At 54.2% G+C, this 22,683-nt stretch overlaps 1 protein-coding gene across 6 annotated transcripts in view; it reads left to right on the top strand.

The window, feature by feature from the left end:
• The window catches only part of AMBRA1 (autophagy and beclin 1 regulator 1), a 61,207-nt gene that overhangs the window by 28,783 nt on the left and 9,741 nt on the right, over positions 1-22,683 (top strand). For 5 of the 6 annotated variants that reach the window (XM_073658866.1, XM_073658867.1, XM_073658869.1 and 2 more), the window contains exons 8-14: positions 2,285-2,371; positions 6,356-6,535; positions 9,896-9,994; positions 10,152-10,252; positions 16,122-16,232; positions 16,313-16,501; positions 16,589-16,743. In XM_073658866.1, coding sequence (XP_073514967.1) covers positions 2,285-2,371; positions 6,356-6,535; positions 9,896-9,994; positions 10,152-10,252; positions 16,122-16,232; positions 16,313-16,501; positions 16,589-16,743 — 922 coding nt within the window. The remainder of the gene's footprint in view (positions 1-2,284; positions 2,372-6,355; positions 6,536-9,895; positions 9,995-10,151; positions 10,253-16,121; positions 16,233-16,312; positions 16,502-16,588; positions 16,744-22,683) is intronic. The other variant, XM_073658868.1, reaches the window with a different exon arrangement.

Genomic DNA, 22,683 nt, shown 5'->3' with positions numbered 1-22,683 from the left:
ACGATCACCATGAGCAGAAGTCGCCGTGCAGCCTAAGGCCGGAGTCAGGTGATGTCTGTGGACGTGGACAGGACGTGGACCAGCACTAATCAGTGGCACAATTCACATGACAAGACAGACCGTTGGCAGCACAATGTGCACGGCGGGCGAATAGGCACACGGCACATGAGGTGCACGGCGGGCGGACAGACACACAGCACAAGAGGCGCAGACACACAGCACGACGTGCGGACAGGCACACTGCACATGAGGTGCACGGCGGGCGGACAGGCACACGGCACATGAGGTGCACGGCGGGCGGACAGGCACACGGCACATGAGGTGCACGGCGGGCGGACAGGCACACGGCACATGAGGTGCACGACGGGCGGACAGGCACACTGCACATGAGGTGCACGGCGGGCGGACAGGCACACGGCACATGAGGTGCACGGCGGGCGGACAGGCACACGGCACATGAGGTGCACGGCGGGCGGACAGGCACACGGCACATGAGGTGCACGGCGGGCGGACAGGCACACGGCACATGAGGTGCACGGCGGGCGGACAGGCACACGGCACATGAGGTGCACGGCGGGCGGACAGGCACACGGCACATGAGGCGCACGGCGGGCGGACAGGCACACGGCACATGAGGCGCACGGCGGGCGGACAGGCACACGGCACATGAGGCGCACGGCGGGCGGACAGGCACACGGCACATGAGGCGCACGGCGGGCGGACAGGCACACGGCACATGAGGCGCAGACACACCGCACGACGTGCGGACAGGCACACGGCACATGAGGTGCACGGCGGGAGGACGGGCACACAGCACATGAGGCGCAGACACAGCGCGACGGGCTAACAGGCACACGAGGCGCAGTCATACAGCACAGGGGTCGTATAGGCACACGAGGCGCTGGCACACAGCACGGCGGGCGGACAGGTACATGAGGCGCAGGCAGCCATTTTTACATTCTGGGGTCCTTTTCTCGCATAGACTTCAGTGTACACGGTACCGAAGGCGCTCCGTATAGGACCCGCTGTGCCCCTCTGCCCGCACCTGAGGGTATCAGTGGATCTCGCATTACGTGGTCCCAGGGGCTAATATTTCTTGCTGGTTCCCGGCCGTTATTACGGTTTCCGACGATCATGTCGTTGCGTTGTTAGTGGTCCTGGTAGCGGCTTGTGAAACGACGCAGCAGATGTGTAAAACCCTCATATTCTGCTGTTACTTTACCTCCTCATAATAGAATCCAGTCTACACAAAATAATTAGTATTTGTGCAATGTTGTTAAAGTATTGGCGCCCCGGGAAGATTCAGTCTTATGGAAGGGAAGCTGGTGACAGGTGATTTGTGCTACTGCAGGCGGTCAACTGTGGAGGGTCCGAAGATCCCACCGGGGGACGGAGGTCGGCGGGTGATGGAGCAAAGACCATTACTGACCGCGGTAATGAAACGCATCTGTGGGGGGCTGGTTATTAAGGAGTAAATGGCCCCAGGTTGTGGCGTCCTGATAGGTGGGCCGGCTATAATCTCATAGCAGCCGTGTTACCGGCTATTCCAAGGAGGGCAGGATATCTGTGTGGGGTCTTACGGGTTCGTGCACACCGTTAGGTTTTTGCAGCAGCTTTATCTGCAGCAAAATACAGAATGTTGGCAGAAAAACGCTGTGTATAATATGCACATTTTCTACTGCATTTTTGCTGGTGGATTTTCCTTTTAGTTTGGGTGAAAAATGCTGCAAAATTGCTGTAAGAGCCGACGCCGCAGACTTGAAAAATACTTTTATGGTTCAAATCTACAAGGAAAAAATCAGCGTGTGCCGGAGATGTCAGAAATCTCCTTTATTTCTCTGCATGGTTTCTGCTGCAAAAAAAAGTAGAAAAAAATCACTGCAGAAGCGCAGTGTGAACAAACTTTAAGGATTGGTTTACTGCACGTATATTTGGTGGATTAGGCCACCAAGCCTGAGATATGTGGGGCCAAACCTGCGCCCCCAAAGGTGCTGCCATCTTGTATTGTCCATGACTTGTGGAGACGGTCGGCCGGAGTAATGTTCGGATTTGCTTGTGGTCCTCGGACCGTAGGTGCAGCGCATGCACCAACAATACAGTGAGGTGGCGAGGGCGGCCATTGCTGCTTGTTAGGAGGTGGCTCCATACACAAATCTCTGTTTTTTCTCTTATATTATTGTATTATGAGGGGCTGTGGATTGTGACAAGGAAAGAACCATTCGGGTCTAGGGGCTACAAATGTTACAAGTGGTCACTATGGAGTAATCTATGCCTTGTCTTCTAGGCGGCTCCTGGAGTCCTCCCTGATCTCTCTGTCCCGCTATGATGGCACTGGATCCCGAGAGCATCCCATTTACCCCGATCCGGCCAGGTAAGGCTTCCTGTGTCTGAACCATAAAGCTGAAATAAACACCTAAAATACACAATATTACAATTTAAACCTGAGTATTCTGTACAGAAGCCTCTGTGTGCCAGCGGATCGGCCATGTCCTCCCCACTGTCCTATGTTCGGCTGCAGCAAGAAGCCTCCCCCCTCTGCTGTGCCTGCAGCAGGAGCCTCCCCCCTCTGCTGTGCCTGCAGCAGGAGCCTCCCCCCTCTGCTGTGCCTGCAGCAGGAGCCTCCCCCCTCTGGTGTGCCTGCAGCAGGAGCCTCCCCCCTCTGCTGGTGTGCCTGCAGCAGGAGCCTCCCCCCTCTGCTGTGCCTGCAGCGGGAGCCTCCCCCCTCTGCTGTGCCTGCAGCAGGAGCCTCCCCCCTCTGGTGTGCCTGCAGCAGGAGCCTCCCCCCTCTGGTGTGCCTGCAGCAGGAGCCTCCCCCCTCTGGTGTGCCTGCAGCAGGAGCCTCCCCCCTCTGGTGTGCCTGCAGCAGGAGCCTCCCCCCTCTGGTGTGCCTGCAGCAGGAGCCTCCCCCCTCTGGTGTGCCTGCAGCAGGAGCCTCCCCCCTCTGGTGTGCCTGCAGCGGGAGCCTCCCCCCTCTGGTGTGCCTGCAGCGGGAGCCTCCCCCCTCTGGTGTGCCTGCAGCGGGAGCCTCCCCCCTCTGGTGTGCCTGCAGCGGGAGCCTCCCCCCTCTGGTGTGCCTGCAGCAGGAGCCTCCCCCCTCTGGTGTGCCTGCAGCAGGAGCCTCCCCCCTCTGGTGTGCCTGCAGCAGGAGCCTCCCCCCTCTGGTGTGCCTGCAGCAGGAGCCTCCCCCCTCTGGTGTGCCTGCAGCAGGAGCCTCCCCCCTCTGGTGTGCCTGCAGCAGGAGCCTCCCCCCTCTGGTGTGCCTGCAGCAGGAGCCTCCCCCCTCTGGTGTGCCTGCAGCAGGAGCCTCCCCCCTCTGGTGTGCCTGCAGCGGGAGCCTCCCCCCTCTGGTGTGCCTGCAGCGGGAGCCTCCCCCCTCTGGTGTGCCTGCAGCGGGAGCCTCCCCCCTCTGGTGTGCCTGCAGCAGGAGCCTCCCCCCTCTGGTGTGCCTGCAGCGGGAGCCTCCCCCCTCTGGTGTGCCTGCAGCGGGAGCCTCCCCTCTCTGCTGTGCCTGCAGCGGGAGCCTCCCCCCTCTGGTGTGCCTGCAGCGGGAGCCTCCCCCCTCTGGTGTGCCTGCAGCGGGAGCCTCCCCCCTCTGGTGTGCCTGCAGCGGGAGCCTCCCCCCTCTGGTGTGCCTGCAGCGGGAGCCTCCCCCCTCTGCTGTGCCTGCAGCGGGAGCCCTCCCCCCTCTGCTGTGCCTGCAGCGGGAGCCCTCCCCCCTCTGCTGTGCCTGCAGCGGGAGCCCTCCCCCCTCTGCTGTGCCTGCAGCGGGAGCCCTCCCCCCTCTGCTGTGCCTGCAGCGGGAGCCTCCCCCCTCTGCTGTGCCTGCAGCGGGAGCCTCCCCCCTCTGCTGTGCCTGCAGCGGGAGCCTCCCCCCTCTGCTGTGCCTGCAGCGGGAGCCTCCCCCCTCTGCTGTGCCTGCAGCGGGAGCCTCCCCCCTCTGCTGTGCCTGCAGCGGGAGCCTCCCCCCTCTGCTGTGCCTGCAGCGGGAGCCTCCCCCCTCTGCTGTGCCTGCAGCGGGAGCCTCCCCCCTCTGCTGTGCCTGCAGCGGGAGCCCCCCCCCCCCCTCCCTCTGGTGTGCCTGCAGTGGGAGCCTCCCCCCTCTGCTGTGCCTGCGGCGGGAGCCTCCCCCCTCTGCTGTGCCTGCGGCAGGAGCCTCCCCCCTCTGCTGGTGTGCCTGCGGCAGGAGCCTTCCCCCTCTGCTGGTGTGCCTGCAGCGGGAGCCTCCCCCCTCTGGTGTGCCTGCAGCGGGAGCCCCACCCCCCCTCTGGTGTGCCTGCAGCGGGAGCCTCCCCCCTCTGGTGTGCCTGCAGCGGGAGCCTCCCCCCTCTGGTGTGCCTGCAGCGGGAGCCCCCCCCCTCTGGTGTGCCTGCAGCAGGAGCCTCCCCCCCCCCCCCCCCCCCCCCCTCTGGTGTGCCTGCGGCGGGAGCCTCCCCCCTCTGCTGGTGTGCCTGCGGCGGGAGCCTCCCCCCTCTGCTGGTGTGCCTGCGGCGGGAGCCTCCCCCCTCTGCTGGTGTGCCTGCGGCGGGAGCCTCCCCCCTCTGCTCTGCCTGACTGAGAGCAGTTGTCAGCCAATGATTGAGCAGATCAGCCAATTAACCCCGTGTTCTCTGCAGGGCTGCCACACATCTGCTATATGAGGGTCTTGGATGATTATAGTACAGACTGACCTGGGGGCGACTTTCATGTTTCAATTCAATTAATCATTTGTTTCCAGGTTTAGTATTTTTTCAGATATTTCACCTCTAAAAATCAGGCAGAAAATTGAGAGAGTGTGAATTTTTGCAAAACTTGTGGTTGCTAGAGATGAGGGAATCGGTGCGCATTACCGTGGTCGGGTCTGTGCCGTCGCCCTGTGGTCGGGTCTGTGCCGTCGCCCTGTGGTCGGGTCTGTGCCGTCGCCCTGTGGTCGGGTCTGTGCCGTCGCCCTGTGGTCGGGTCTGTGCCGTCGCCCTGTGGTCGGGTCTGTGCCGTCGCCCTGTGGTCGGGTCTGTGTCGTCGCCCTGTGGTCGGGTCTGTGTCGTCGCCCTGTGGTCGGGTCTGTGTCGTCGCCCTGTGGTCGGGTCTGTGTCGTCGCCCTGTGGTCGGGTCTGTGTCGTCGCCCTGTGGTCGGGTCTGTGTCGTCGCCCTGTGGTCGGGTCTGTGTCGTCGCCCTGTGGTCGGGTCTGTGTCGTCGCCCTGTGGTCGGGTCTGTGTCGTCGCCCTGTGGTCGGGTCTGTGTCGTCGCCCTGTGGTCGGGTCTGTGTCGTCGCCCTGTGGTCGGGTCTGTGTCGTCGCCCTGTGGTCGGGTCTGTGTCGTCGCCCTGTGGTCGGGTCTGTGTCGTCGCCCTGTGGTCGGGTCTGTGTCGTCGCCCTGTGGTCGGGTCTGTGCCGTCGCCCTGTGGTCGGGTCTGTGCCGTCGCCCTGTGGTCGGGTCTGTGCCGTCGCCCTGTGGTCGGGTCTGTGCCGTCGCCCTGTGGTCGGGTCTGTGCCGTCGCCCTGTGGTCGGGTCTGTGCCGTCGCCCTGTGGTCGGGTCTGTGCCGTCGCCCTGTGGTCGGGTCTGTGCCGTCGCCCTGTGGTCGGGTCTGTGCCGTCGCCCTGTGGTCGGGTCTGTGCCGTCGCCCTGTGGTCGGGTCTGTGCCGTCGCCCTGTGGTCGGGTCTGTGCCGTCGCCCTGTGGTCGGGTCTGTGCCGTCGCCCTGTGGTCGGGTCTGTGCCGTCGCCCTGTGGTCGGGTCTGTGCCGTCGCCCTGTGGTCGGGTCTGTGCCGTCGCCCTGTGGTCGGGTCTGTGCCGTCGCCCTGTGGTCGGGTCTGTGCCGTCGCCCTGTGGTCGGGTCTGTGCCGTCGCCCTGTGGTCGGGTCTGTGCCGTCGCCCTGTGGTCGGGTCTGTGCCGTCGCCCTGTGGTCGGGTCTGTGCCGTCGCCCTGTGGTCGGGTCTGTGTCGTCGCCCTGTGGTCGGGTCTGTGCCGTCGCCCTGTGGTCGGGTCTGTGCCGTCGCCCTGTGGTCGGGTCTGTGCCGTCGCCCTGTGGTCGGGTCTGTGCCGTCGCCCTGTGGTCGGGTCTGTGCCGTCGCCCTGTGGTCGGGTCTGTGCCGTCGCCCTGTGGTCGGGTCTGTGCCGTCGCCCTGTGGTCGGGTCTGTGCCGTCGCCCTGTGGTCGGGTCTGTGCCGTCGCCCTGTGGTCGGGTCTGTGCCGTCGCCCTGTGGTCGGGTCTGTGCCGTCGCCCTGTGGTCGGGTCAGGGTGACATCTGACTCGGGCGCCGCAGGTGACGGAAGCAACTTTCTTTTCTTTCACAGCAGACCTGTCCGGAGAGTGCTGGTCCGGCAGGGTGGGGCCGTGGTATATGTTGGTACTGACGACGTTTCTCTTGTCCCCGCAGGTTATCACCAGCCGCTTATTACGCACAACGGATGATTCAGTACCTATCGCGGAGGGACAGTATCCGGCAACGCTCTATGCGGTACCAGCAGAACCGCCTCCGATCCTCGGCCTCCGCGCCGTCCTCCAGTGAGGGACAAGGGGCTGTAGAAACTGGAGACCTGGAGTTCGAGGAGTTTGAGTAAGGAGCCCCAACATGTCCGCCCCCTGCTGAGTGCCGTGTGATACTATTTCCCCATAGTTTCACAATCCCGGAGCCGCCACAACTATTTCTGGCCTCTATATAGGTTGCGGTATAATAGACATTGTGCGAGGCTGGAGGACGCTCCTAACAAATGAGATATCCGTGTGTTCTGTATTTATATATTCCGGCCTCAGCGTGTGTCGCCTCTCGTGTAATCTGTAATCCTGATATAATAGGGACACGCCAAACAATCAAACGCTCTTACCCCAGAGCCGTTCTCCGCATTTCACCCAACGCTTTTATTTATCTGCGCTGTAAACACGACATCGATTTATCACTTCTCCTCTCGAGCCGCGTCCCGGCACCGCGCTCACTGATTGGCTGCTGTAATCGGAGACGAAAAAGCCGCTATCTAGTGTCGGAGCGCAGAACAGTGTGTGTGTGTGTGTGTGTGTGTGTGTATATGTATGTAATATATATATATATATATATTATGCTATTGAGCCCGTTCTACGCCCGTGTGGCAAACATTTTTATTGGTATATGGTCTCCCGTGCATGGCACTCCTTATCCTGGTATGCGTGGCACCCCTCATCCCCCAATCCTGGTATGTGTGGGCCCCCTCATCCCCCAATCCCGGTATGTGTGGGCCCCCTCATCCCCCAATCCTGGTATGTGTGGGCCCCCTCATCCCCCAATCCTGGTATGTGTGGGCCCCCTCATCCCCCAATCCCGGTATGCGTGGCACCCCTCATCCCCCAATCCTGGTATGCGTGGCCCCCTCATCCCCCAATCCTGGTATGTGTGGGCCCCCTCATCCCCCAATCCTGGTATGTGTGGGCCCCCTCATCCCCCAATCCCGGTATGCGTGGCACCCCTCATCCCCCAATCCCGGTATGCGTGGCCCCCTCATCCCCCAATCCTGGTATGTGTGGGCCCCCTCATCCCCCAATCCTGGTATGTGTGGGCCCCCTCATCCCCCAATCCTGGTATGTGTGGGCCCCCTCATCCCCCAATCCTGGTATGTGTGGGCCCCCTCATCCCCCAATCCTGGTATGTGTGGGCCCCCTCATCCCCCAATCCTGGTATGTGTGGGCCCCCTCATCCCCCAATCCTGGTATGTGTGGGCCCCCTCATCCCCCAATCCTGGTATGTGCATGTGCAGATTCCGACGCCTTCACTCCTGCCCAGTCTTCGGTGAAGAGAGGCGCCGCGGCAACGCTTCTCCCGGTCAGGTAAGTATGGCGCCGGAGTTTGCGGTATGCGTTCAGTGTCTACGCATAGCGCGATCTCCGGCGCCATACACTCCTCTTACCTGTAACGCTCCATGCGTTCTTCTGTCTGGAGCCAGACTGTGCAGGCGTGTCTATAAAGGCTTCAGACAGAGGGATGCATCCCCGGTTATATTATAGATATATATATTTACATGTCTGTCCATATAGTCATTTTCTACTGTTGCATGGCGGCTACTGAAATAAAATGCCGCCAATCTGAATCGTAAGGAGGCGCCCTCTATCTGTGATATTTCTGGTGAAACAACCCCGTTAATTAAAGGAAAGTCCCACAAGACCGGGTGTCACAGTCCACGGGGCTCCTGGCCCAAACTATATGTCTGAGGAGGAGGAAACCCCCGGCCGCTCCGTGCTCTGATCATGACATGGATGTGCGATTATAGCATTAGGGGAGAGAGTTTTGGCTCATCAACTATTTATTTCCCCCCAAAATAAAATGTCGTCTTTTTTGGATGGTCTATGGGGGAAATCATTGCGATATGTCAGATGAGTAACTTTAAGCTAAAAAGTTTTTGGAGGGTTGTAGCCATCGGAGACATTTTACAAGCCCCGATGGCAAATTACTACGACTTCTAATCAATGAGATATCTGTTGCGCTAAGAAAACTTCTCGGTCTCCCGCTTCTTCCAAAAGTTACGAGAGCGGAGCGGCGATGACCCCGTGCGACCACCCCCTATACACAATCAATGGCTTCGCGGCCGCACATGCTCACACAGGGGCTACAGGATGGAGGGGTCCTATCGGTCAGACCCCTGAGATCTGATCCTTATAGGACAACCTTTAATGTTCATATCAGCCGAGCCCTGGACAGGATATTGGGGGTCACCACCTACGTAAGGAGCTGGACAGTCGCTGCACATCGTAGTTTGGGTCTTTTTTTTATCTTTAGACCCCTAATAGCCGCGTGATCGGGGACCCTGCTCCATGGGAGGTCTCACTGTATATTGCGCTCTCCACAATGGCGCCTGTGAGTGGCGCACTGTTTTTCTCTCTCCTCTTTTCTGTACATGTGTTTACAGGTGATCGGCCGCACTCTCCCTGTACGGAGCCGCCGCCGCCGTCAGATGGTTGCACCGGCTTCTGCCGGAGACGAGCTTTGATATGTAGACTGCAGGGCGCTGACACGGTTTAGGAGAAGTCCTTTCTCCTCGCTCAGCAGCTCCCGGCGGCGGCCGTCTCTTTGCAGCGAGGCGGGAAGTTTCGTCTTTGTGTCGGAGCACCTGCAGATCCTTTGTGAGCAGAAATAGCTCCGCACTTATTTCCAGCGCATCCTTAACTGCTTAAGTGCCACTTCTGAGCCGATGTAGCTGCGGTTATGGGGCAGTGACGACCTGGTGCTCCTGCAAACGCCACTAATTAGTGCAGGGAGGCGCAGCATCAGACAGGCGGGCAGGTTGCCTGCAGATCTCTCCCACTTGCCCACTAGTGCTAATACCAGTGTATCCACTTCCACTTGTGTACAGGTGTAAAGAATTGCATTCATCTGCTGGGATTTCCCGGTGACGCCAAGAGCCGCCTACTTCTGCAGTGCACGTGAGCGGTGGCGATGATGTTGGACCCCTGCCCGAACCGATCGATATGTGCCGATCGTGCAAACGTTTCAGCTGGGTCGTATCCTCATCGGCTCTGTGGCATAGAGGCTCAGCTCGTCAGAGGATAATCCCTCGAATGATCCATGGGCGTCTCTGGATTCTTCTCATGACCCAAAGTCAATTGACTGATCTGTTATATGGACTATATGTATGATCTCAGGGGTCCAATGTGAATGTAGCGGAAATGAGCATGTGCGACCTCCACTGCTATAGACCGTGATGGAAGCAGCGGTCACACATGCTCCGTACCGACCTATTCACATATGTGCGCTTGCGACCTCCATCCTCAGTGGTCTCAGCAGTCGGACCCCCAGCGACAATACATCCTGGTCATAGGTGATATGTTATTTATGGGACATCCCAGAACCCCACAATGAGCCCCATAAGTCATCGTCCTGTCCTCCTGACATGGGCATTGTATCGTTGCTTTTCCATTATTTTCCCTTATATCCACTTTATTAATGTAAGTAAAGTTTTTATTCTTCCCGCAGGGATAACGGGGACCGATCTCGGCACCGAACCCCCAGGAACGCTCGGATGTCGGCTCCATCGCTGGGCCGCTTCGTTCCCAGGTACGGTAGCGTCACTTTCCTCATTACTTTCTTACTTCTTGTGAGTTTCCCCCGTCTGACGTCCCATCACTTCTGCCTCCTCTGATCACCACGAGAGGCTTCTCCGTCTCTGGATTTTGTGCTTCTTGCTTTTCCTGACTGTTTCCTCTCGTTGCAGGAGATTTCTGCTGCCCGAATACCTTCCCTACGCCGGGATATTTCATGAGCGGGGACAGCCGGGACTAGCGACACACTCCTCCGTCAACCGCGTCCTGGCGGGTGAGGCCGGGGGGCAAACCCCATCTCTCCGTCCTGTTCTCTTTCCTAAATAGAAGTTTTACTTTTTTGTGTCTAAGGAAACCTCCATTGCAACCTAAGCGTCACCCCATTGTATAATCCGTTTCAGGGACAGTAGGATAAGTTCCCGTTATTTCTCTGCATGGAGTTTGCAAATGAAAGTTTTACAGACTTTTAAGCTTTGCTTCTCACTTTTGCATTGGGAGGTGAGAGGTGCCACTGAGGTCCTGCCAGGTATCGGTGGGTATCGTGCACCTGTCCTGTTATAATGGGCCACTTGCAGGATACCTGCCGAATGTGCACAACACAGTTTCCCCCGCAATGTCCTCTGCACCTCTCGCCATCCGTTGCAGACATGAGAAGCGTTGGACGGACCCTGTAGGTGCGGCTGCCGCAAACTGAATGCAGAGAAGTTGTTGGCTCGGTCCTGGGGATTCATACGGCCGCCTCCTGGCAGATCAGGGAACCCCCATTGTCTTAGAAGTGAGATTTATGACGTAGACCCTTTAATGCTGTCGTCACATTTTCCTGCTGACCTGATCTGGGCCCGCGGATGCTTTTCTCATTAGTCGTCTTCCAGTCCATTGTGACCTCTGCCATGTTTATAACCGCACATTAGTACATGGCACACCACAGAAGGAGCAGGCTGCTGCCTAGGGTACCATAGAAGAGGGAGGCTGTTTATGGTTTATCCAACCCCTGACATCCACTGCCAACAAATCCCTGCTGCCCGCTGACATTGCACGTGACCTCTGCAGCTAATCACTGTCCGCAGTGGTGGCCACAGTGGAGTTTATAGGTCATCACTGGAGTGGGATGATCCAATACTGGCGCGGACCAGGAAGGAGTTATCCATCCAGCACTCACTGCCGATCTAAGGGGGCACATTTTGATGCCCTTCCACCTTTTTCTCACCTTATTTTGGACTGAGTATGGATTCGGCAGGTAATAATCCACCCTTGTTTGCCCGATGGGGTGGATGGGGGTCAGATTTGGCCAATCCTATAGTCATTACATCATTGTATGTGGCTCTAAAGACGAACTTCGCTAAGTCTGGAACGTAAGGGAAATCTGAAGAGAGTGATTGGGTGCAGAAACAGGCGACTGCGCCATCGTGCATCCAACGTTCGGAGCTGCTATAGACCACGGTGCCACGTTTCCTTGCACCAGTCCTGTTGAAACCCCCCCCCCCCCCCCCCAATGCATCCTTGCATTTATCCCCGTTTTCCGCTGCGTTTTGGACCCCAGCCCGGTTTTGTTTCCTCCGATCCTTGCAGGACCCCCCCGTTCTTCTCGGCGTCGCGGGTGGTGCGATCTCTCAGGGAATGCAGAATCTCGGAAGGATATTTACAGCAGATGCCGCCTGAGTTATTCCGATGACCCCCTTGAATAGGAGCATCAGGAAACCTTTCCGTGAGGGGATAATTAACCCAATTACCTCTCGCTGTAACGAGGGAAGAGCAAACCAGCAATTCGGTTGCCATGACAACATGGGGGGCCCGTGCAGCTGCGGATGCTCCCCTCGAACGCTTCATGCGAGTAGGACGCTTCCTTTGCCGTCCTAAGTCCTGTACGTGCAATCTTTTAATGCCCAGGTTACAAAGCCCCCTCTTCGTGCTTGTTGCCGTGGTTACGGAGTTCTATTCCTGGGGGGGGGGGGGGGGTGTATAGTGTAATTAAAGCGGCATCATCCCTGGGAGGAAAATTTGCCTTCACCAAGACTGCAATGAAACGTCAGTCCCATCATGTGCCATCTGTCCTCACGTCACCCTTTGCTGTGTTTCCGTACGTCCCTTATCTGCGAGGCGACAATTCTGCGCTCTGAATGTTGTGACCGCGCCGTCCTGCGCTCTGAATGTTGTGTCCGCGCCGTCCTGCGCTCTGAATGTTGTGTCCGTGCCGTCCTGCGCTCTGAATGTTGTGTCCGCGCCGTCCTGCGCTCTGAATGTTGTGTCCGCGCCGTCCTGCGCTCTGAATGTTGTGTCCGCGCCGTCCTGCGCTCTGAATGTTGTGTCCGCGCCGTCCGGCGCTCTGTATGCTGTGTCCTCGCCGTCCTGCGCTCTGAATGTTGTGTCCGCGCCGTTCCTCGCAGTCGTTCTCGCTTTTTCCTCTTTTTTTCCTTTTTCCCCATCAGTGCTGCAGGGGGGCCGTTTGCATGATCTTTCCTGCCATTTAATAGTCGATTGAGCATTAAATCAGCCGCAGAATTGTTTTCGGAAGATAATTTGGAAATGAACGTCCCCGCAGATGAGCCGTCAGCCGCGTCGTCTCTGAAATGTCAGATCTGCAGCGGTTGTCACCGCCGGATCGGGCTGCAGATGTGCACATTAACCTATGTAGATCTGGATGGAAGGCTCCGGACTCCTCCAGCGCTTGCAGGGGGCCATGACAGATATGGGGGGCTTACAGATACCACAGGCTTTCTAAGTGAACGGTAGAAATAACTGAGCTGTCAATGATCACCACATCCTCCGGCAGCCTAATAGTATGTGGGGATGAAATTATAACGGGGGTCTGTAGTTCCAGGGGGCCAATATATTATGTACTGGGTACAACTGTCACGGCTCACTGCCTATCCATTGGTCCGCCCCCGATGTGCATACGTTCCCAAATACAACTTTAATAGGCTTGTCCTTATCCCCTATCCACAGGATGATTGGTAAATATAGGATCACTGGGGGTCCAACCACTGGAGCCCCCCAATGATCAGCTTCCATAGATTCCCTCTGTGAGTGGAGCAGCAGTGAGCATGTGCACTGCCTAGGTGGTCGCACATGCTCAGTACTGCTCCACTCACACAGGAGACTCAGTCCCCCTTTTTAGGAATCAGTGGAGGTCCCATCGATAGGATCCTCTTTGATCATGTATTTATTATGTGTCCATTGAAGAGGTAATGTGTTGTATCTGGGACATCCCCTTTAAAGAGAACCTGTCGGCTACAAACCCGCTATTTGCATTCAGATATAGTGGTAATGAGCAGGTAAATGGCGATTTATTAGCAGTGTAACTGGAGCAGCAGCTACAGCGAGAAAATGAGGTTAGATTTCTCTGCAGCTGCTGCTTCAGACATCGGGGCGCTGCGGAGAGCTGTCAGTCACCTCAGTACTTCAGAACTGCCTCTGTACAGGAAGTGGGGGCACACAGGAAGGGGGGCTTGTCTGCCCACAGGAAGGAGGGGGGCTTGTCTGCCCACAGGAAGGAGGGGGGCTTGTCTGCCCACAGGAAGTGGGGGGGGCGGGCCCTTGTCTGCCCACAGGAAGTGGGGGGGGCGGGCCCTTGTCTGCCCACAGGAAGTGGGGGGGCGGGCCCTTGTCTGCCCACAGGAAGTGGGGGGGGCGGGCCCTTGTCTGCCCACAGGAAGTGGGGGGGCGGGCCCTTGTCTGCCCACAGGAAGTGGGGGGGCGGGCCCTTGTCTGCCCACAGGAAGTGGGGGGGCGGGCCCTTGTCTGCCCACAGGAAGTGGGGGGGCGGGCCCTTGTCTGCCCACAGGAAGTGGGGGGGCGGGCCCTTGTCTGCCCACAGGAAGTGGGGGGGCGGGCCCTTGTCTGCCCACAGGAAGGGGGGGGGGCCCTTGTCTGCCCACAGGAAGTGGGGGGGCGGGCCCTTGTCTGCCCACAGGAAGTGGGGGGGCGGGCCCTTGTCTGCCCACAGGAAGTGGGGGGGCGGGCCCTTGTCTGCCCACAGGAAGTGGGGGGGGCGGGCCCTTGTCTGCCCACAGGAAGTGGGGGGGGCGGGCCCTTGTCTGCCCACAGGAAGTGGGGGGGCCCTTGTTAAAGCGACTTTTAACTTGTGGGGTGTGAAGGCAGCAGGACTGTACATATTCTAAAGGCCAAGAGACAGGTACAAAATAAGCCTTCTACAGGGTCAGCACCTGGCTCCTGAGGCGCTGTGATTGGCCGGTTCTAGTCAATGGCTGGCCGTACGGCCATAACAAGGTCATTCAGCCTGAGGTGTCCGGCCGAGTTCCCCGCCGGGTCTCCCGTGCCGGGGTCCCTGACTGGTCGGACATTGAGGGCATATTCTATTGTGAGTTTTTACCGGAGCGCAGATGCTTTTTTTTCTTCATCCCTTTAAATACCATTTCTCGGGCATTTAACCCTTTGAACCCTGTGAAAGCATTGACAGTCGGCAGCGAGCGATCGTGTGACCCGGGAGTGACTTTACCGCTTCAGTAACGTCCTGTGGGTGAAAACCGGAGCATTAATTAGTTTACTCTCATAAATGAAAGGGCAGCGGTGTCCGAGCGGCTCCATTAACCATCTCCGTATCGAGCGGCCGGCCTTTGTCTTGCTCCAAACGCTGCAAATGAGGTTCTGCAACGAGCAGTCAGCCTGGTGGGACATCAAGTGTGAAGCCCGACTAATGGGACCTGCATTAGGAAGCCTCCATTAACCCACTGCCGGAGTGTAAGGCCCTGGGGCCCCGTCTTGAAAGGCTGCACAGGACGCGTTCCGCTGACCCGGCCGTTCCCTTTCAGAATTTTCAGGGCATGAAACTCCTGAGTTTGCGGAGCCGTCCTTTAGCTTATGGCCCGGGCAGACGATGAGTAACCCTTTCACGTCCCCGGCACCATCCTGCACTTACGTTATTCATACACCGGTCTAATAGAACAATTAGACTCCTCTGACGTGAAGACCACCAAAAGGTCTAGAACATATTGTCATCTTGTCCAAAATATGTAAGAATTTATTAACGCCAAGTCATTTATATAGCCGCCACTTTAATATTTTTTTTTCTTTTTACACTTTATTCTTCATTTATTTTTTCCATATATTTCTTTTTATTTTCTCCACCCCCCCCTCTTTTTTTTTTTTTTTCATTTTTTTCGTTTATTTTTCCTTTATTTCATTATTTTATCCCCTTATTTTTTTTTCCATTTATCTTTTTTTTTACTTCTCTATTTTCCCTTCTTTTTCCCTTTTCAGTTTGGTTGGACGACTCTTTGCATAATTTTTTCCATCTTGTAAATTGTATATTAGTCTATAAAGTTCTTTAGCGCAGTCTTTAAAGGGGTTTTCTAGAATAGTGGCCTTAAAGTACTTGTATCTCCCCATCATTTCTCCTTTTCTCCTCTGGTGGTCTAAGTCACTATCGGTAGTGATGACATCTTGCCCATGAGGCCCGTATTGGCAAGTGACAGTGAAGGGGCTGTTATAATTTCCAATACTGGTGGGGACCCGGGATGGGGCAGAGGAGGGGGGGATTCAACAGGTAATTGTTGTTTTCTTATTTTATAACGTTTCCTAATTTAAGGCCAGTTTGGAATAATCCCGGAACCTTCCAATGGTTATTACCAACTTTGCAAGGTGGTAACTCCCTGATTGCTGGGGGGCTCATTACCCATTGGAAGGGAGCGGGGGCCACACTCCGCAGCGCCATTCATCAGCTATAGGACAGGAGGAGGTGGTAATGGATGCATTTGTGGAGGTCCCAGCAGTCGGCAAGTTTGGCATATCCCTTTAAACGCTGATGACCTAGGACTCTAGAACACTTGTAGCCTCCTTGGACGTTCTCTTCTTGACCATAAACTGATCTGAAGTTTTACTATTGGTGAATCCTGCAGCGATCAGGTGTAATCTGCAGAGACCTGGCACCAGCGTGTAACCCCCTGCAGCGCCACCACTAGGGAGATGAAGAATTACATGGTCCTCAGACAGAAGCCCTTGGTCCTCCAGAGATGGGGACGCTCATTGCAGCTGCTCTCTGATCCATAGACGAGGGATTTTCTAAACCTTCTGCTAAAACTTTTGCACTTTTCTGTCTTTCCCGTTCAAGTTGCCGTATTTGGCATCCATGTTTTTCCTTTGGTGATGTGATCGTCGCTCTGTTTTTTTTTTCCCCCTTTCCGCAGGTGCTGTGATCGGAGATGGACAGTCCGCTGTGGCCAGTAACATTGCAAACACGACCTACAGATTGCAGTGGTGGGACTTCACCAAATACGACTTACCGGAGATCAGTAACGGTGCGCGGCTCGCTTGCTCGCTTCCTCCCGTTGCCCGTGATGGTGCAAGGTTTTCATGTATTCTCTTGTTGTTTCTGCAGCCACTGCCAACGTCCTCGTTCAGAACTGCAAGATCTACAATGACGCCAGTTGTGACATCTCCGCCGACGGGCAGCTCCTTGCCGCCTTTATACCCAGCAGCCAGCGAGGTTTCCCTGACGAGGGCATATTGGCCGTCTACTCCCTGGCCCCGCACAACCTCGGCGAGATCCTGTTCACCAAGCGTTTTGGTGCGTCGTAGTCTTCATTGATCATGTCTGGTGTTTTGTTCCTGAACTTCTGGGTTCTCACTTTATCTTTTTTTTTTCTTTATTTAGGTCCCAATGCCATCTCTGTGAGTTTGTCCCCTATGGGCCGGTACGTGATGGTGGGTCTGGCCTCGCGCAGGATCCTCCTGCATCCCTCTACGGAGCACATGGTGGCTCAAGTCTTCCGACTCCAGAAACCCCATGGAGGAGAGACTTCAATGAGAGTGAGTTTCTGTCAATTTACATCATTGGGGTTAGGACCTCTCAGATTCAGGAAAATCGTGCAGAAAATCCGCAATGAGACTATAGCACCAAAATATTCAGGTTTTGGTGCAAATTTGCTTGCGTATTTCACCTGCAGCTGAGCACCAAGACAAAAAGACCCGACTCTATATTCACCTTTTCTGGCTTGTTTACTTTCCTAAATATTTGTGCCGTAGATCGAAATCCTATTTTTTTTTTTTCTCATCAATATGAGGATAGTGTCAGGGATGACACCGGAGTGACCGTACAGATCCTGGAAGCTGTACCTTCCAGGACTGACAAAATGCAAAAAAAATCAAATTTTGCTTTTTTTTTTTTTTTAGATCAAGGTTATGCCCTCATACCTCCCCTTGATGAGCTCATGTGGGGGGCTGGTCGTGGGATGTGCTAGGTCTGTTCGAATTTTATGAGATCTCTAACTTGCATATCTTCGCTCCTGGAGGTCCCAGGTGGTAGATATTGTTGTCATGTTTCCTATTGCGATTTTACCTTTCTATAGCGATGACACATGGCATGGATAGCATCATCCATTGGTGCGATATTAAGTTATAGGGGTTAGAATGGCCTTACAGTGATGAGTGAATGCATTATGTTCGTCCCTTCGCTACAACACCAAAAATATATCTCCCATAAATATCGGATCGATGAAAACCCCAATATTCATCACTGACCACTGGCTCCAAAAAGCCTGTGACCTGTGCTTTGAACAAAGGAAGCTCTTGACTTGGAGGTGTACTTCTCCGCCTCTGAATGAACGAATCCCAGGCTTAGTGTCTGGCTCCCAGAGAAGATCTCTGCTTTAATTACCTTTTCACAGCAGGAAGTCCCTACTTCAATTAAGTCGAAGTGTCAGCTCTCTCTCACTTCCCCAGTTATAATTAATCCTATATGTTCAATGTGAGGGTGATATATCCACTCTCCGGAGAGGTCTTTATGGATTTTAATTTTTCTATGTGACAGATAGTACTACCCAGTCATTTATACATTTCCTGGAGGACTAACAGAGGAAAAGTGCAACACAGAAATATTTATCAGGGAAATGCAATTACCTTTCGGAGAGCTGCACGTTCCTCTGCCGCCATCACACATCCTGCCTGATACAGACGAGCATTAGTCTATATCCTCTCGCTTTCCCTTCCTCGCCGCCTCGCTCTTACGCCTTCTCTTCCCACCCCAGCTGTTTGCTTTCATTTATTAAATCCCCAAAAACCTATTAGTTTGTGTATTTAAACCTCCGCCGTGATGGCAGCGCCAGAGATAAATTGGCGGACAGGGTGGGCAGTGTAGACGCTCTGCATGCGAGGGCTGATGGTGCTTGTGCAGGAATCTGCGCCAAGTGCAGGTCGGCCCTCGCTTTGCTATATTCAGACTGAATCTACGTCGTTATTTTGTCTCATCCCCTCCCGGTAAGTGCCGGGCTGAGAACTGGCGGCAGAAGGAGGGTCCTGAAGTCCTGTCGCCCCTCCATGCTCTAAGTGGGGGTCTCTCAAGTGTCAACTGTCTCCTTGTAAACCCCCCCTTTGCCAATCTGCAATGCAAGACGGCGTTCTGACTAATGCTGCCATATATCGTATATTAATACGTTACTTATTAGATAATTATGCCTTCTTGAATTCCCCATGAAACGGCAATTCTGTAATGAGCCGATGGGTTTTTATGAGGAGGCTTTTCTAGGATTATAAAAACGTGGCTGTTTACATTAAAAATACAGCGCCATCTTGGAGAACAGGTTGTACACAGTATTGCAGCTCAGCTCCTTCCACTTTAATGGGACAGAGTTTTAATAACGGGCACCGCACGTGGTCAGGGATGGAGCAATTTCTGAACAAAAGCAATGTTTAAGGGAAACTCCACCTATAATAATTTTTCCATTTAATGTTCCTTTTACGCGGACCTTTCCCTTTAAATGAAATCTAGTTAATAATTGGACCCAAACGTGTTGCTTAGATTCGATCAGTCGCCGTCCTGAGCTCCATGGAGAGCGGCACATGCTGATAATAAACTTTGGCATCGGTCAATGGATGACAAGACTTAATTGTGAGCTCGCCGGGCAGGTCGCGGTAATGGGCTCCTAATTACCTGACTTGTGTCTAGACGAGCTGCAAGAAGTGGATGAAATCCCAATATTTAATTGTGTTTTACGTCTCTCATTGTCTATATGGATATTTCCTAACAGCCGGCGGCGGGTCGGCTTATTAGCGATGCCAGTGGACCAAGTGACCGCTGCGTTAATATAGACATGATATATTTAATATATACAAGAGCTATAAAAGGACTGCCCTGACCTCCCGGTGTCAGATGAACCCGCATTGAGAAAGGTGACATATATATGGGACCTACAAAAGTTTCTACACCCCCCCCCCCCCATCCCCCTTCCCTCCTTACACCTTTTTATTACACTTCTTAAAAAAAAAAAGTTTTAAAACAAAGTTTTATTACAGTAACTTTACCTTGTGCAGCACAGAAGGATCAGACTGTGGTCGAAATTGTTAAACGACCTTAATAGTGAAACATACCCTATAAGTCTGTGCCCGCCCCTTTAACGAGCCATCACAGAAACTCAAGGGCATCTTATTCAGCCCCCAAACCCTGCCCTGTGCTGATGAGGGGCACGATCAGCCGTCTGTAGGTGGTCACTTGGTTAATATCCCTTCTGCTAGAATTGGCAACCCGTTGTTGTGAAACTACAACTCCCAGCATTCCCCGGCTGCAACAGGCTGTCTTGCTTCTCCCAGGGCATGTTGGGAGTTGTAGTTTCACAATAGTTTGGCGTGCTCCACGTTTTCAGTCCTTAGTCCTTGTTAAGGGGTTTTAAATTGACTTGGGGATACTGGTAAGATTTTCTTTCCTACGTATTTTATTTCCCATGAAGCATTGCCAGACACAGCCGGACGCCTTAAGGACAACCAGGTCCCCACCTGATAAAGCATTACACACAGGTGCAATTGTTTTAAGGATTCCACCTTTTGTACCCTCCAAGCTTAAAAAATCACAATGGCTATCCAAGCAATGGGAAAACACATTTAAAGGGGACGTGTCACTCGCCATAAATGTGTATTTTTTTGTATCCGGTGTAAATGCCGCCGTTCTCCTGAATCCGGCGATGTTTTTCTTTTCTTTTTGCTCCTCTCTATTCCTGAGATACGGCCTCATCTTCACTGTATGTAAATCTAGTCTTGTGGGCGTGGTCATTACGATGGTTATAGTAGGAGTTGCTGGCCACGCCCATTTAGCTGAGAAGGCTGCATTTATACATGGGGAAAAGGGGGTCATACCACGGGAACGGAGAGGAGCAGGAACAAAAGAAAAACCTCGCCGGAGTCAGGAGAACAGCGGCTTTTACACTAAGCAAAAATAATGACGTATTTTCGGCAAATGCTGGATCCACTTTAATGTGAAGATTTCCTTTGCAGTTGTGTTTTTTTTTCCTTCTGTGACAGCTGTAATCCAGGATTAATTTCATGTTGATGGTTGGTCCTGAATTCTCACAATTACAGGATCCTCATTAACTCGTTCAGCGCCGGGTTCTGCCGGTCTCTCTCTCATCATGTGATCCACAGCCACATGCCTGCCCACGACCTCCACCGAGTGGGGAGAGGCCGTAATAGGATTGTCCCTGGTCATTGTTAGCTCAGGACCTGATCTCTGCTGATAATCCCGTGTACGTAATCTGTGGCGGACCTCAGGGCAGATTACCGGATCGAATTTAGTGCTCGGCGCTACCTGTGACAGATGTTTAACAGGATTTACTGACGGGAAAACGCTTATAAGCTGCACACGGGTGGATCCTGCATCCAGTCATCGCTAATTCTGATTATTAAAGGGGTTGGGGATGTTACTTAAAATAAAGGGACATGATGCCCAGAAAGGAACGTTCAAAAATAATTAGCTCATCACTGGATTACTTGCATTTTCCTGAAGAAATCCTGCGCACACGGAGGCCATTAGAAACGACAAGTTTTTTTAACCCTTCTTTGGAGAGTTTTTGGAGGAGTTTTTCATTTCCTGAAGCAGTTTTTGAAGAGTTTTTTGCAGCCTTATGGTTGGACCGTGCCTAGTTTGGAGCAGATCACAGAACTGACCTGCGCTTCCTTTTTTTCTACGAGGCGTTTTTTTATTTATTGTTTTTTTAAACTTGAAGCGGGAAGATAAAACCGCTTGAAACACTAAACATCTGAACAGCTCAGCGGTTTTCCGTCCTGTCGTATATACTTTGTCACCCTGCATCCCTAAATGGTTTATTTCTGTACACTTGACGTGTTGGTCAGCATTGTTTCTGGGGTCTCTGCCCAGGGACCGTCATCACCAATCCAAACTACTGACAAGACGATAATTGGCGAACGCGCGTCGGTAGATACAATTGTTCCCGATTATCGGCTGGTGTAAGTATGTGCAGCACATTGCCCGGAGTAAACAGGAGATGTGCTGCCGAAAAAAACGAGCCCTGAACGACTCCATCATAGTGGATCGGCTTTGATTACTAGCCTGTAGGCACAGAAATTTACAGATTTACACTGAGCGGGCGTTTAGCGTAATTTCACCCTTAATATTGGCGGCGGTGATAGGTGAGTTGCTTTTTTTTTAATTGATCTGAACTGTGCCACTAATCGTCTGTTTGGTCGTCAAGGCCGGTGTATTCATGAGTACACGGTGTTTCGCTCCTGATTCCAAGAGTTGGCGAGGTGCGTAGCCCGGGGAGTTGGCGAGGTGCGTAGCCCGGGGAGTTGGCGAGGTGCGTAGCCCGGGGAGTTGGCGAGGTGCGTAGCCCGGGGAGTTGGCGAGGTGCGTAGCCCGGGGAGTTGGCGAGGTGCGTAGCCCGGGGAGTTGGCGAGGTGCGTAGCCCGGGGAGTTGGCGAGGTGCGTAGCCCGGGGAGTTTTGGGTGCTCATCCAGAATAGCTGTGGGCCCTGCAGGGCAGGTGCCGAGGTGCATGGATATATATATGATGGGGCTGATGAGAGATCGCTGCAGGCCAGGAGCTCGCTGCGGTTTTTAGAGCCTCTGAAGAAGCGTTGCTGCCGGGAGGTTGTGTGCTGCGGGGTGGAGGGGAATGCAGTGGATTAATTGCACAGACCGTCACCGCTGATTATCTCTTCTCAGGATCCCATCTAGTTAATTTTCTTTAGATCAGTGTCATGCGATTAAAAGCTGCTTCCTCGGTAATGATGACACAGGCGACCTCGGCGGTGCGCTCGCTCGTGTGAATGAGCGTGTATTGGCAGCAGGAGCCTGACTGCTCTCTGGGGAGATCGTCTATGTAGCGCGCAGGTTATATCACAGTCTGAAGCTTGTAATGACAGCGCGGCCAAAATACCCACAAGGGAAAAAACCTATGGGAATGGCGTTCAGGCTCGATTGTCTGTAATGGAAGCCGCTCTGTTGCTTGGTATTAATTAACCCTTTGAGTGCTCACATTGGAGTGTGCGGCCGTCTGCGTGCCGGCGTCCATTCATAACTCATCTGTGCACATCTTTATCACTGAAAAATATCCAAGGAGAAAGTTGTTAATAAAACAAAAAAAGCAATTAAATCCTAAAATAAAGATCCCTCTAGGTGACAGCCGGTCTTTTTCAGGGGTGCAGTGCTCCTCAGCTTCCTCCTTGTCGGGGGAAGTACACCGCTGCACAATTGACAGGTAGTGCCAGCTGCATTGTGGGACCGCTGGTCTGAACTGTGCTCTTGACACCGCAGCATCAGAGGAGCACAGGGACACTGAAGATCAGAAGCTAAGAGTGCACTCCAGGGATCCCGCCAGCTTCAGAGCAGCGCTTACAAGCTCTATTGGAAAGAGCTTGTAAGCACTGTGCATGCTCAGCCACCTCTGATTGACTGAGCCGTAAGCAATAAAATGTTAAAATCCCAAAGGATTATTAATAAGTAAATTGCAAAATTGTTTTTTAC

Source organism: Phyllobates terribilis, unplaced genomic scaffold (assembly GCF_046119375.1).
Source record: "Phyllobates terribilis strain yellow unplaced genomic scaffold, ASM4611937v1 Scaffold_13__5_contigs__length_258822181, whole genome shotgun sequence".
NCBI lineage: Eukaryota > Metazoa > Chordata > Amphibia > Anura > Dendrobatidae > Phyllobates > Phyllobates terribilis.
The sequence above is the reverse complement of the archived record's forward strand: the minus strand, read 5'-3'. Positions and strand labels throughout refer to the sequence as shown.